Source organism: Physeter macrocephalus, chromosome 15 (genome assembly GCF_002837175.3).
Source record: "Physeter macrocephalus isolate SW-GA chromosome 15, ASM283717v5, whole genome shotgun sequence".
Lineage (NCBI taxonomy): Eukaryota > Metazoa > Chordata > Mammalia > Artiodactyla > Physeteridae > Physeter > Physeter macrocephalus.
Genome location: NC_041228.1, coordinates 1628410 through 1642493, shown reverse-complemented (window position 1 = coordinate 1642493; position 14084 = coordinate 1628410). Strand labels below are relative to the sequence as shown.

The 14084-nt window shown below is 50.5% G+C and overlaps 1 protein-coding gene across 1 annotated transcript in view; it reads left to right on the top strand.

The window, feature by feature from the left end:
* LOC102982910 (maestro heat-like repeat family member 5) overlaps positions 1–14084 on the top strand; it is a 40785-nt gene that overhangs the window by 24564 nt on the left and 2137 nt on the right. Inside the window, 3 exon segments of the mRNA XM_055091321.1 lie at positions 2720–2949; positions 12473–12683; positions 13991–14084. Of these exon segments, the coding sequence (XP_054947296.1) occupies positions 2720–2949; positions 12473–12683; positions 13991–14084 (535 nt within the window).

Below are 14084 nucleotides of genomic sequence, written 5' to 3'. Positions count from 1 at the left end.
ATGTTCTGAGTGGTCAGTTCACGATGTCTCCACTATGGTGACTTCGGCCGGCCCCTTCTTGCTGTTGAACCCATGACTAATGAAGACCCCTGTATGTGTCGTGCTTGTCAGTCTCCCCAGGCCAGAAGTGGGGTCTCGTCTGGGCCCAGCACAGGCCCTGGTGGTAGAGCCAGGCTTCAGTAAACACCCATTAGGTGGAACCGAGTTGAACCAAATGATGAAAAAGTGGCAGCAGTTCTGGCCAGTAGGTGCCCAGTGGGTTTTGAATCCAGCCCTGTTTGACTCCCAAACCCGTGCTCTCTGTGGCTGCAGTGGGCTGTCAGCCTGCTGAAGTCAATCAGAAAATGTTTAGTACAGAAAAATCTAACGTCCTGGGGCCAACACGTCAATTGTCCAGGGCCAGAATGGGGAAACGTGGTATGGCTTCAGTGTATGCCAAAGGACCTGGGCTGGGAGCAAAGACAGGGCTGGGGGGAAGGGGCCCCTGGGGGCCAGCTCAGTGGGGGCCAGCAGTTAAGGGGCCCTGGAGCACTTGGGCTCGCAGGTGGGCCGAGTGACTAGGAACATTGGGTCCAGGACCTGAGAAGGGCAGCCTGCCCCATTCTGCATGGTCCCTGCACACAGGGAGTGGGTGTTCGGCTCTGGCTCTCCTTGGACAAGAAGCAGTGATGGACAGAGCACAGAACGGGGAGAGGATGGGAGGGCCTGCTAATCAAGGGATGGTAGTTCTGGGAAGGTTTGGATGGAGAATAGACCTGGGTTCTGGTCCCAAGTCTGTCCTGGTCTTGTTCCCCATGTGGTCTTGTATACATTACACCTTCACCACCACCACCAGCACCACCAGCACCATCGCCATCACCACCACTATTACCACCACCACCACCATCATGACCACCAGCACCACCAGCACCACCATCACCACAGAACCACCATCACTACCACCATTACCACCACCTCAGCACCACCATCACTGCCACTTCCATCTCACATTTATTCGTGCTCTGGGTTAAAATAAGTTACCTCGAATGTATTTACCAACCCTGAGATTGTAGTATTCTGGGATTCTGAGAGTCTAACCACCATTTCCAGTTGAATTGCTTCAAAAACATTCTAAATACTAGAACTTTAACCAAAATTTAACATTTTAGCAAACAATTTTAAATGTAATCTTATAACAAATGTTCTAACCAGATTTTTAATAGCCTAACGTTCTAACACAAAAAGTTATTTTTACCTACAAATATGCCATTTAAATTATTTTAACATTCTAACCAATAACTGATAGCCTAACATTCTCACAAACATTTTCCCAAAATTTTAGAACAATAAGACCGTAATAAATATTCTCACATCCATTATTTAATACTTATTTTTATATCTAATATACACGCAAACATCCTAACAGACTTTCAAACATCTCAACAAATATCCTAACGTGCAAGGGAACGTTTTACCCTCTTAACATCCTTGCAGGCATTATAATTTTCTGTCAGGCTTCCCAAGTGTATCCATCACCAGCATTCTGTCTTCTTTGGTTATCAGATGCTCAGAGTCAGAGCTTTCCAACAGAACTTTCTGGGAGGAGGAGGTGTCTGTATCTGCACTCTTCAAGGTGGCCACTGTCCCTATGTGGCTATTGAGCACTTGAAATGTGGGTAGTGCAGGGAGTTCCCTGGCAGTCCAGTGGTTAGAACTCGGCACGTTCACTGCCAGGGCCCGGGTTCGATCCCTGGTTGGGGAACTAAATCCCACAGGCTGAGTGGCACAGCCAAATTTAAAAAAAAAAAAAAAAAAAAATGTGGTAGTGCAGCTGAAGAGCTGAATTTTAAATTTTACTTACTTACATTTAGATTTAAATAACTTGGTATAACTGGTGGCTACCATATTGGGAAACCCTGCTCTAAGTCTTTCCAGAAGGTTCTGCCTGGGCAGTCTCCCTCTAGGAGACTGTGGTCTGAGGCTGTGGAGCAGGGATCCCACCCCGACCTTGCATTTCCCGAGAACCCCTGCATCCTGCTCGGGGTTTGGTGTGGGACGTGCCACCCACCTCCCAGGACCCTTAGGGTCACTCCTGGGAGAATTTGGGCGGCGAGCAGGGTGGGGCTCCTGGGCAGGCTCTGCTATGGGACAGGAGCCCAGGTTCCGGACTCAGCCCGCTCCTGCCCAGCCCTACCAGGCGCCACGAATGAGGGCAGCCCACACGCCTTCCCAGGCCTGGGGGTTGGCCAAGGTGACCTTGAAGATCCTTAGAAGCGCTGACGTTCAGTTGCTCTTGGTTAAGACTCTGCAAGGAGGAGGACTGGGGCCTGGCGCGTGAGGGGTACCCAGCTGGGCTGAGGCCAGCCAGTGAGGAATCCCACGAAGTGAGGACCGTGCGGACGAGGGGCAGAGAGGAGGCTGGCCCGGCCGAGTGTGTCTCGCGACAAAAGCACCGGGGTCTGAGTGACGAAGGGAGCCGTGTCCCCACCTCCTGGTGGGCGTCGCGCCCTCTCTTCCTGCCCCTGGGCTGCGGTTGGCTCAGAGAGATGTGCAGGAGATGTGCAGGCTGCAGAATGGGTGCACACGTTGGAGGACCCAGAGGCGCGGGGCTCAGGCATCTGGAAGCGCTCAGAGACTTGGGGAGCCTGGAGCAAGTGAGAAGGGCTAAGAGTGGAGGCGGGGAGGTGGGCGCCCAGCACAGGTGACCACGCTGACAGCCGCCTCCATCCCGCTGCTACAGGAGATCATGAAGCATCTCACGATGGCAGAGCTGACCGACCTCATCTGGACGGCTGTTGACAGCCTGGGCTCCACCAGCCCCTTCCGCGTGCAGGCGGCCGCCGACATGCTGCTCGCTGCCATCCAGGAGCACGGGGCCAAGCTGGAGACCGTGAGGGGGTGGGCCCCCTGCCGAGGGCCTGCCAGCATGGGGCAGGGGGTTGAGGGATTTTCCAAACTGAAAACCTTTTTATTTTAATAGGTGAGTTAAGTCCATTCACATTTATTGATATGACTGATATGCTGAATCTCAACTCTGTCATAATATTTTGTAATTGCGTGTGTTTTATTTGCTGGTTTTTTTCTATGAGATGTGTATTCTTTGAGCTTTAGTTGCTTTTTAATTTAGGAAGGGTTGTATTTTTGTACTAGTTGCTACGTTTGTACTCCTAACCTATTTTAATGCCCTTAGTCCCTTGTTTTCTTATTTAACCTTTTAATACCTGGTTTACCCATTTTTATTGATATCCTTAAACTCCCATCCATTGCCCATATAACAACCAGTGAGAGTATTCGTCCCTTCTCCTTCTATGTTTTCATTTGCACACTTCAAAATTTGCAACTTAGTCATCCACCTTCCTCCTCGCATTGGTTCTTAGTGAGTACACGCACTCACCCTAAGTCCCTTTTGCCAAAGATCTCTAGCCATCTCTTAGCTTGACGAAGCTCGTCCTCTGACAGATTCCTCAAGGAGGCTCATGGATTCAGAACACCCTAGGTTCTTTCATGAAGGGCGGCTAGGCTGGCTATAAAATCCTTGGTTCACACTTTCTTTTATTAAGTTTTTTTCTTGTTTGTTTCTTGTTTTGGTTTTGGTTTTGGCCATGCCATGCTGCGTGTGGCATCCTACTTCCCAGACCAGGGATTAAACCCGTGTCCCCTGCATTGGGAGCACAGAGTGTTAACCACTGGACCGCCAGGGAAGTCTCTAAGTATTTTTTTAACGCTGCTCAATTGTTGCCTTGCTTTGTTTTTGAAAAGTCTGATGAAACAAAAAAAAATTTTTTTTTTTTGCCTCTGTAAGTTATTTGATCTTTTTGTCTGGAGACCTTGGAACTTTTTTCTTTATCTTTGAAATATAACAATTTTACTAAGAAATATCTCAGAGTTGATCATTCTGTGTTAATTTTCCCAGGTACCCGGTAAGTCTTTTGAATATGTAGATTTAAGTCTTTTGTTGTTATTGTTTCTGGAAAGTTCTCTAGGTTGTAATTTTTTTCTTCCAGTTTTATTGAGACATAATTGGACCTACAGCACTGGATAAGTTTAAGGTGTACAGCCTAATGATTTGACTTACATAGATCATGAAATGATGACCACAATAAGTTTCGTGAGCAGTCACCATGGCATATAGATACAAAATAAAAGAAAAAAAATTTTTTTTCCGTGTGATGAGAACTCAGGATTCACTCTCTTAACAAGTTTCATATATAACATGCAGCAGTGTTCATTGTATTAATCATGGTGTACATTACATCCCTAGTACTTCTTTATCTTATGACTGAAGGTTTGTACCTTTTGACCACCTCCATCTAATTCCCCCTCCCCCAACCCCTACCTCTGGTAGCCACAAATCTGGTCTCTCTTTCTATGAGTTTGTTTGTTTGTTTGTTTTGAAGTATAATTGACCTGCAACACTGTGTTAGTTCCTGGTGCACAACATAGTGATTCTATATTTCTATACATTTCAAAATGATCACCATGATAAGTCTAGTTACCATCTGTCACCACACAAAAATACTACATTATCGTTGACTATATTCCCAACACTGTATATTTCATCCCTGTGATTTTTTTACTTTGTGACTGGACTTTGTACCTCTTAATCTCCCTCACCTATTTCTCTCTTGGTTATAGTTTTAAATATCAGTTCTGTTCCATTGTTGTTTTTCTTCTTCAGAGACTCCAGTAATTCAAATGCTAGTCTTTCCTTGCCTGCCTTCCATTTCTCCTACTTTCTCTGTGACCCTTTTTACTTCTCTTAAATTCATCTTTATTCTCTTGGTGGTCTTTCTACTTTTCCTCAATGCCCCTTTCTAATTTTCATTTGAGTCTTCTCTCTCTCGAGCACCTTGAATTCTTTTTTTCACTTCTGAATTCAATCAACTCTCTTTTCCTTTCTTATCAGAGGCTTTTTTTTTTTTGGTCCTTTTTGAATATATAATTCAAGGTGGTTTTTCATATCTTTAAAGGCTTGCTTGAGTACATTGGCCTGCATGTGGGGTGTTGTCTTACACTTTTATCTGAATCATGGTTGTTTTTCAGGGGAGGAATTTTCTCACTGGATGTGTGCTTTTGTTTTCCAGGGGTTTTTGCAGTAACTCTATGGATCTATTAATTTTTCTCCTGTTTATATACAACACTATTAGAGTGTTTTGTAGAATTTCAAGTTCAATGGCACCCTCTTCTGTCAGCATACCGAAGTCCAGGTAACTTAGCAGATTTTTAGTTTGGGTGGTAGGTGAAAGGGTTATGTATCCTCCAGTTTGGGGGGTCCTTTTTCTCTTGTAGGACCTTAAATTTTTCCTTTTTGTGCCTTTACCTTTCACCAACCAATTTCAAAGGGTACTTCTTTCTTTTTTTTGCCCTTTTTTTCTCCCCAAAGCTGTGTGTGTTGAAGGCTGCCCTTCAAATGAACAGTCTTTTCAGTCCTTTTCCTGTGGTCAGGGCTCTGGTTTAGTTGGTGTCTTTCTTCTTTATTGTTTCATATTTTCAGACTTAAGATGGACCTTGTCTTCCTGAAGGTGATTTAGATCAACTCTGAGCCCTGTTGCCAGGTCCTGTCTCCTCTCCTCTCCATAGTTTCTCTCATCCTCCTTTTATCTGCCACAGAGCCTCATGGTGGAGCAGGGGTGGGGTGGGAGTGTGAGAGACTGCAGGCCGGGGCTGGCATAGTTCTCTTCTGCTTATACTGTGTTGAAGTCTGGATGTTCTCTGAGGTCACATTGTGTGGTTTTACTTTTCTCTTCTTCTTGCTGTGTTGTTTTTCAAGGAAATTTTGAGAGGTGGCGGTGGGGGGTGGACCCAGGCAGCCGGCGTTGTCCTCAGCTGCCCAGGTCTATAGTTCAGTTTCATCTGTATTGGAATTTATATCTTATTTCCTCAGTTCTAAGAAGCACATTTTTCACACGTCAACATCCATGAAGTAGGAGCACATTTTACGTTGATGGTGCCTTACACCTGGATTGATGTAGCGTTCTCAGTCACCTGGGGGCACTCTCATCCTGAGACCACTTCAAATGTAAGAGTCTCTGCTGGAGGGTGTTTGGTGGGGGGCACCAGGGTGGTGTGATTCAGACCCCAAAGTAGGTTTTGTGGTTTGGATTCTCTGGAGCACCATCCTCCTTCCCCACGGTGTGCTGAGTGAGCACGGGTTTTCTTGCTGTTCTTTCTGCAAGGCAGGGCTTTCATGTCCTTTTGCTTTGCTTTATCACATTTACACTGTACACACAGCCCTTGGGGTCCAACCTTTTTGGTGGGGCCCCTATTAGACTCCCATCTTGGATAACTTTTCCTTCTTAGTAGTGCATGAACTAATGGTGGCGTGTCCTAAAATATAAACAGAATTGTGTGATATGAGCCCTTCCAGTATTCTTTTGTTATCTGGCTTTTTCCCTCAACACCTTGTGCTTTAGACTCCTCCCAATATGTTACATATAGTTGGAGTTCATTCGTTTTGGGTGCTGGGTAGTATCCCATCCTATGAACACCAGGTACCCTTCTCACTCTGGATGGACATTTGGGTTTAGGTCTGCGGTTAACGCTGCTGTGAATTTGCTCATACATGAGCTCTGAGGCACATCTCCATTCAATTTCCATGGCGTAGGCGTGGCACCAACACTAACATATGATGCAAAATGTTTCTAAAGAACTTAAACCACCTCTCATTCCCACAGTATTTTTTTAAGAGTTCCTGTTGGTCCGCATCTTCACGAACACTTAACATCAACTTTCTAGTCAACCATCAAAATTTTAGCCCATCTGGTGGGTAGTATTAATCATACTTCCATGTTAATTTTCACCTTGCTGTTTAAATAATGAGGCTGTACATCTTTTCATGCCCTTCATGGCCATTGGAACGGCGTCTTTGGTGTTGCCTGTTCAAGTACCCTGCACATTTTTCTGTTGGGTTGTCCCGCTTTTTCTTATCGATTTCTAGGACTTCTTTATGTACAGTAATCTGGATACAAGGTCTCAGTTGATTTTATGTTAAATATCTTCTTCCACTTTGCAGCTTTCCTTTCGCTCCCTTACTAGGTCCTTTGATGAAAAGGAGTTCCAAGTTCCATCATTCATTCTCAGACATTACCTTATAAAAATCCTAGAGTTTGCCTTTCTCATTCAGCCCTCCACCCACCTCATGGAGATGTGGATCCGGCTCCAGTTTCTTCTAAATGTCCAGCATCCTTCATCGAGTGCCCCACCCTGTTCCTGCAGCTCTGGGTGCTGGCTTCCTGCAGTCAAGGGTTGTGTGCTGAGGGACTTCCCTGGTGGCGCAGTGGTTAAGAATCCACCTGCCAATGCCGGAGACACGGGCTCGTGCCCTGGTCTGGGAAGATCCCACATGCTGCGGAGCAACTAAGCCCGTGTGCCACAGCTACTGAGCCTCCGCTCTGGAGCCTGCGTGCCACAACTACTGAGCCCACGAGCCACAACTAGAGAAAGCCCGCATGCAGCAACGAAGACCCAACGCAACCAAAAATAAATATAAAATAATAAATAATTTTTTTTTTTTTAAAAAGGGCTGTGTGCTAGGGACCCCCCTTTGGGCTCTCCTTGCTCGGCACTGCTCTGCTTGTCTGTGCCTAGGCCAACACCCAAGGTTCTCATTCCTACAACTTTAATATTAATTCACCTCCCCTGATCCAGAAAGGCCTCCCCCCTCCTCCTTCCGCAAGACTGTCTTGGCCATTCTTGGCCCTCTGCATTTCTACATAACTTTTAGAATCATTGCCCAGCTTCCTCGTTTTCTCTTTTTCCTCTTTCACCCTTGGGCGACTGCTTCTACTGCACTGGCCCTCAAAGCTGGACCAGGAGTAACCCTAGTTTTGTCACACTCATCCATCACGGCTCTATGCAAGGCCTGCTTCAACTTAGTTCTTTGCTTAGAGCAAGGATTCTTCTCAGTAATCGAATGCACACTTGTGAAGCTGTCACCCGTACAAAAGCCAGGGCCCTAGTTATGAACTACATGTAAGGACGGGGCTGCCCTCCGTCACTGCTTCCATCCCCCCGGCTCATCCACCCAAGGGTCTTCATTCTTTTGCTTTCTTTTTATATGTGTGATTGCATCTAAACATATTCTTAAAAACATTTTATTTGTAGTTTCAATAATTTTATATAAAGAGTATCATGCTGCATGTAGTCTTTGGAGACCTTTTTTCACCGGCCTGATATTAATGTAGATTTTTAGATCTTGATTGTCTATTCTAATCTAAATCTAGTAACACCAGTTTTCCTTTCTTTAGTATTGCATTGTATGCCTCTTTCCATTTTTTTAAATAGAGTTTTCTTTTTTTGGAGCTGTTTTAGGTTTGCAGAAAAATTAAGCAGAAGGTGCAAAGTTCCATCTACTTCCCTCCCCTGCCAGGCTCCTTCCTTGGTAACATCTTGCCTTAGTGTGGTATGTTTGTTACAATTGATGAGCCAATATTGATATATTATTATTAACTAAAGTCTATAGTTTACATTACAGTTCACTCTTGGGGGTGTACATTCTATGGATTTGGACAAATGTACAGCGAGTGACAAGTATTCGCTATTATAGCATCATACGGAATAGTCTCACTGCCCCCAACCCCCTGTGCTCTGCCTATTCATCCTTGCCTCCCACTAAAGCCCTGGCAACCACTGATCTTTTGACTGTCTACATGGTTTTCCCTTTTCCAGAATGTCATAGAGCTGGAATCATACCCTATGTAGCCTTTTCAGGTTGGCTTCTGTCACTTTCTGACATGCTTTCAGGTTCCTCTGTGTATTCATGGCAACCACTCTCACTCCTAGGAACTCCTTCTCTTTCTTATTTCTTTTTTTGGGGAGGGGCGGTGGGGTGAAATGATCACCACAGTAAGTCTAGTTAACAATCATCATCATTCATAGTTACAGATTTTTTGTCCTTGTGGTGAGCTATTCTCTTAGCAAGTTGCAAACATACAATACAGGGTTAACAGCTATGGTCGCCGTGCGTACGTTACGTCCCCAGGACTTACTTATTTTACACCTGGAAGTCTGTACCTTTTGACCCTCTTCACCATTTCGCTTACCTCTGACTCCTCTCCTCTAGCAACCACCAGCATGTTCTCTGTAGATATGAGCTGAGTTTTTGTTTGGTTGGTTTGGGTTTTGTTTTCATTTTGGATTCCACATGTAAGCAAGATCATGTGGTATTTATCTTCCTCTGTCTGACCTATTCCACTAAACCTAATGCCCTCAAGGTCCATCGATGTTGTCTCAAATGGCAAGATTTCCTTCTTTCTTATGGCTGAATAATATTCCATTTTATTTATATATATATATATATGTTACATCTTCTTTATCCATTCATCTGCTGATGGGCAATTAGGTTGTTTCCATATCTTGGCAATTGTAAATAATGCTGCTATGAACATGGGGGTGCATATATCTTTTCAAGTTAGTGTTTTCGTATTTTTCAGATAAATTCCCAGAAGAGGGATTGCTGGATCACATGGTGGTTCACTTTTTAGTATTTTGATGAATCTTCATGCTGTTCTCCATAGTGGCTGCACCAATTTACATTGCCGCCAACAGTGTACAAGGGTTCCCTTTTCTCCACATCCTTCTCAACACTTGTTATTTCTTGTCGTTTTGATAATAGGTGTGAGATGATACCGCCTTGTGGTTTTGATTTGCATTTACCTGATGGTGAGTGATGTTGAGCTTCTTTTCACGCACCTGTTGGCCATCTGTATGTCTTCCGTAGAAAAATGTCTATTCAGATCCTCTGCCCATTTTTTAATCGGATTGTGTGGGGAGTTTTTGTTTGCTTGCTTTTGCTATTGAGTTGTGTGTGTGTTTCAAGTATTTTGAATATTAACCCCTTTTCATAAATATGATTTGCAAATATTTTCTCCTATTCACTAGGTCGCCTTTTCATTTTGTAGATGGTTTCCTTTGCTGTGCAGAAGCTTTTTAGTTTGATGTTGTCCCGCTTGTTGATTTTTGCTTTTGCTGCCTTTGCTTTTGGTGTCAGATCCAAAAAATGATGGCCAAGACTGACGTCAAGGAGCTTACCACCTAGGTTTTCTTCTAGGAGTTTTATGGTTTCAGGTCTTATATTCAAGTCTTTAATCCATTTCGAGTTAATTTTTGTGTGTGCTGTAAGATAGAGGTCCAGTTGCATTCTTTCGTACGTGGCCGCCCAGTTTTCCCAGCACCATTTGTTGAAGAGACGGTCCTTTCCCCATTGCATGTTCTTGGCTCCTTTGTTGTAAATTAATTGACCACGTCTGCGTGGGCTCATTTCTGGGCTGGGAACACTTTCCTGACTTGGTTCCAGAGCCCACCCTCGCCTGGCTCCTCCCCCGCCAACCCCAGCCGGCCCTGCTCCGCCTCCTGGCTGCTTCCTCCTGTCCCCCTGGCTTCCTAACGCAGGCGCCACAGGGCTGAGCCTCAGGCCCCATCTTCACTTACACTCCCTGCCCTGGTGGCCACTTCCATCCCCCTGGTTTAAATATCACCTAAGCCCAGGCGCCTCCCGAATGTTCGCCCCGGCCGGATGCACGGGGATGTCTGATGGGCATCCACTTGCCACGTCCAGGCCACCCCCTGACCCTGCCCTGCACCTGTTCGCCTTGCCAGCTCCTGTGTCAGACGCGGCGATTCATCCTCCAGCTTCAGGCCAAAGCTCTCGGTGTCACCTTGGCTCTCTTCTCCACCCCACAGCCCATCCTCTGGGAAGCCCTGCGGTCCACCTGCCTCCATCTCCCCCAGCCGCCGACACCACCACCCTAGTTAGGACATAATGAGCTCTCACTGCGCGTCCTGGCCCGTTTCCAGCCCCTCCGTCCCAGCAGCCGGAGTGGTCCTTTAAAACTAGGTCGGATCACGTCTCTTCTCCACTCCAAACATTCCAGTGGCCCCCACGTCATTCAAAGTCAAAGCCAAAACCTTTACGGCACCCAACAACTCGTGACGTTGTTGCCCCACGACCTCACTGTCCTCCTGCTCTGGGCTACTCACGCCACGCCGCCCACACTGGCCCTGAACACGCCACGCCGGCCACCGTCTCAGAGCTGCAGCCTCTCCCACTGCTCTCAGGTCTCCGCAGGCACCCCCCTTCTCCGTGGAGGCCTCCGACTGCCCTGCCTACGATCGAGGACACCCAGATGCGTCCTCCTGCCGCGCGCCCCCCCCGCCCTGCTTTACGCACGTGGGCTAGTGTCTGACGCACCACTGTTTGCTGCCCACGTCAAACCCTAGGCGGGTCACGCCCAGGATTCTTACTGGATCTGTCTCTGCTCAGTACCCTGGGACGTTGCCTGAGCGAGACGGTGCCCAGCACAGAGGTGCCGACTGAGTCACAGACACCCACAGGGAGTAGAATAGAAGCCTTGGCCCTCTGTGCACCCTCGCTCCTGGGGAGCCGTCTCGCCTAAGCCCCTCGAGGCAGCTTTGCCCTCGAGAGGGGAAGTGACTTGGCCAAGGTCACCCAGCCAGCACGGGGCGGAGCAGGGGTTTGAGTTCAGGCCCTCCTCACTGCAAAGGCCCCACTCCTTCTAGGCGGTGCCGCCCTCACTCTGGAATCTCCCAGAGTCCTCTGGGCCCACTCAGCCAGGGTCAGGTGGGACTGGGGTGGCGGCCCAGCGCTCAAGGGCAGCCCCCCCGGGGTCCCTCTGAAAGCTGGGAGTTGCAGCGCATCAAACCCCCCAACTATGCCCTCCCCGCCCACACCCCGTCATTCCAGGGTCCCTCCTGCCCCTCCAGCCCCTTCCACCCAGCACTCAGGCCCAAAGACACCTAGCACAGAAAACAAGAGGGCCGTCATGGCCACTGACACTGGAGAGCCCCAGTGCCCCCTGCCTCCCCCGCTCTTGCAGGGCCTGAGTGGGCTTCCCCACCACCAGGCAGAAACGCCATGGGACTAGGCAGGTCTGACCTCCTGTACCATCTCCCCATTACGAGGCAGGGCCCCGATCAGAGCACATCCCGTCTCCAGTCCTCAGTTTCCTCATGTGCAAAATGGGCACAAGGACACTGAAAAGCTCTGCACACACCAGTGATGGCCCCTAAGTTGACCCAGGTTGGTGCCAGGGGAGCTGGACCCCAGCAAACCCAGGCTTAAGAGGAAGCAGTCACGGCAGGCTTCCAGGAGGAAGTGACTGTAGGGCGAGCCCTAAAGGCTGAGCGGGAATAGGCCAGGTGAGGAGGCCAGAGGCAGGAGAGGGGGGAAGGCAGGCGGGTCCTGGAAGTCAGAGGGCAGGGGTCAGAGGGCGATGGCTTTGGGCACCAGCTGGACTTGTCCTGACAGTACTTGGGAGCCATGGAGGGTGACAGACAGAGTCTGCCGCATCCCCCTGGCCGCACTGCTGTCCAGGCCCCGCCCCTCGTGCCCCTCCCCCACCTCAATATGCTCTTATCCACCCCTCACCCACCTGTCCTAACAGGGTTCCGCTCGGGACCCAGCCTGGCCTCCTCCCCTGGCCCCCACTCCAGGCCCCTGAGGCCCTGGGCACGGCGGCCCGCTGCTGTGACCCAGCCTGGCCAGGCCAGAGTTTCAGCGCTGCCCTCACGGCCACCCTTTGCCCGCAGCCGTGCCTTCCGCTGTGGAGGGCCCCGGGGGCCGAGCGGCCGTGAGCTGCCTGGTGCTGGCCGAGCTGCTGGCCTGGGTGCTGCAGCGGCCCCAACCCACCAGGACCGGTGACGGCAGCCCCCGGCCCACGGAGAAGGCCTACCTGCGCTCCATGGCCGTGAGTCTCTGCCAACACGCCCAGACGCTGTCCCCAGCTGCCTTCTTGTGTGCGTTCAGCCGGACGTGGGCGTGGGGCACCCACCCTGTGCCCGGCCCCGGCGGACAGGGAGCCCCATATCCAGGCTTCAGAAGAAACCCACCCTGCCCAGCCTGGCCTGGCAGAGGGGGCCTCCGAGGCTGCCCAGCCGGGGACTGACCACACAGGCCCTGGGTCCGGGCCCGGCTCCCCACTTCCTGGTCGAGGGCTCTGGACCACGCCAGCCAGGTTCAGGCACGAGGAGGGGCGTGGAGAGAGTCGTGAACCCCTGCCCCATACTTGGGTTCTGGAGGTTGTCCATTCTGGGGGAATCGTAGAGGCTGCCTCTGGTAGCCCCCACCCTCCTGTAGGAACCCCCGCTACCTCCCACCCCCCAGCTTTCTGCACAAGCCCGGGCCCTGCTTGCACAGCCCCAGGAGCAGGGGTCTCTCACTTGCTAACTCACCACACCTGCCCCTGGGCTGCACTCTGATGGGGCAGCAGCTGTGCCCCAACCCTGTTTTACTCCAGGCTAAGAACCCACCTCCACCCCAAAAGCCCCCTGAGCAGTGAGCATGCAGCCGCCCCCACCACTCAGAGCACCCTGGACAAGCGGCCGCCCCCAGCAGAGGGGTGCGACAGCGGAACCCAGCAGCGGCAGGAAGCCCCACGCTGTCTCCGGGCCTGGCCGTCCGTCAGCCCTGCTCCTTGAGGCCCCCGACCCCCGGGCCCTCCCCGTTGGAGACCACACTCAGCGTGGGGTCAGCAGGGTGGCCTTCCCTGGGTCCCGCCGCGCCCCAAGCCCCTGCCCTCCCCTTGTCTTTGCTCCGCAGTGCTGGCCCCTGACGCTGAGAACGTTCTGGACCAGATGCCCCTCTGGGCACGGGAGACCCCGGGGCTGCTGTCTGGCTCTGCCTCCTGGGCCACGTGTCCCCTCGACGTTCATTCACGGGTACCTGTTGTGTGCCAGCCTCTGTGCTGGGGATACCGCGAGGAGCAAAGCCCACGGGGCTGAGGGGCCCGACACGAGGCAGCGCAGAGGGCAGAGTGGGCGGGGCTTGTGGGGCGGAGGACCCAGGCCTGCAGGGAGAGCGGCGGGAGAGGCGAGGCACGGAGGGCCAGAGCGACGGCCGGGCCCTGAGGGAGGGACATCTCGGGCAAGGACTCGGCTGTGGTCCTGGAGGCTGTGGGCAGGCACAGGGAGGCGAGGTCGGACGTGGGTTTTGTCGGAAGGTTGATCCACAGGCCTGGACCCCAGACCCCTTGAGTGTCCCCTGCTGCCCCGACAGGCCATGAACCCGCTGCACGAGCTGCAGTTCGCCCGAGAGTTCAAGAAGGCCGTGCAGGAGGCCTGCCCCGAGCTCTTCCTGGCCCTCCTCACCC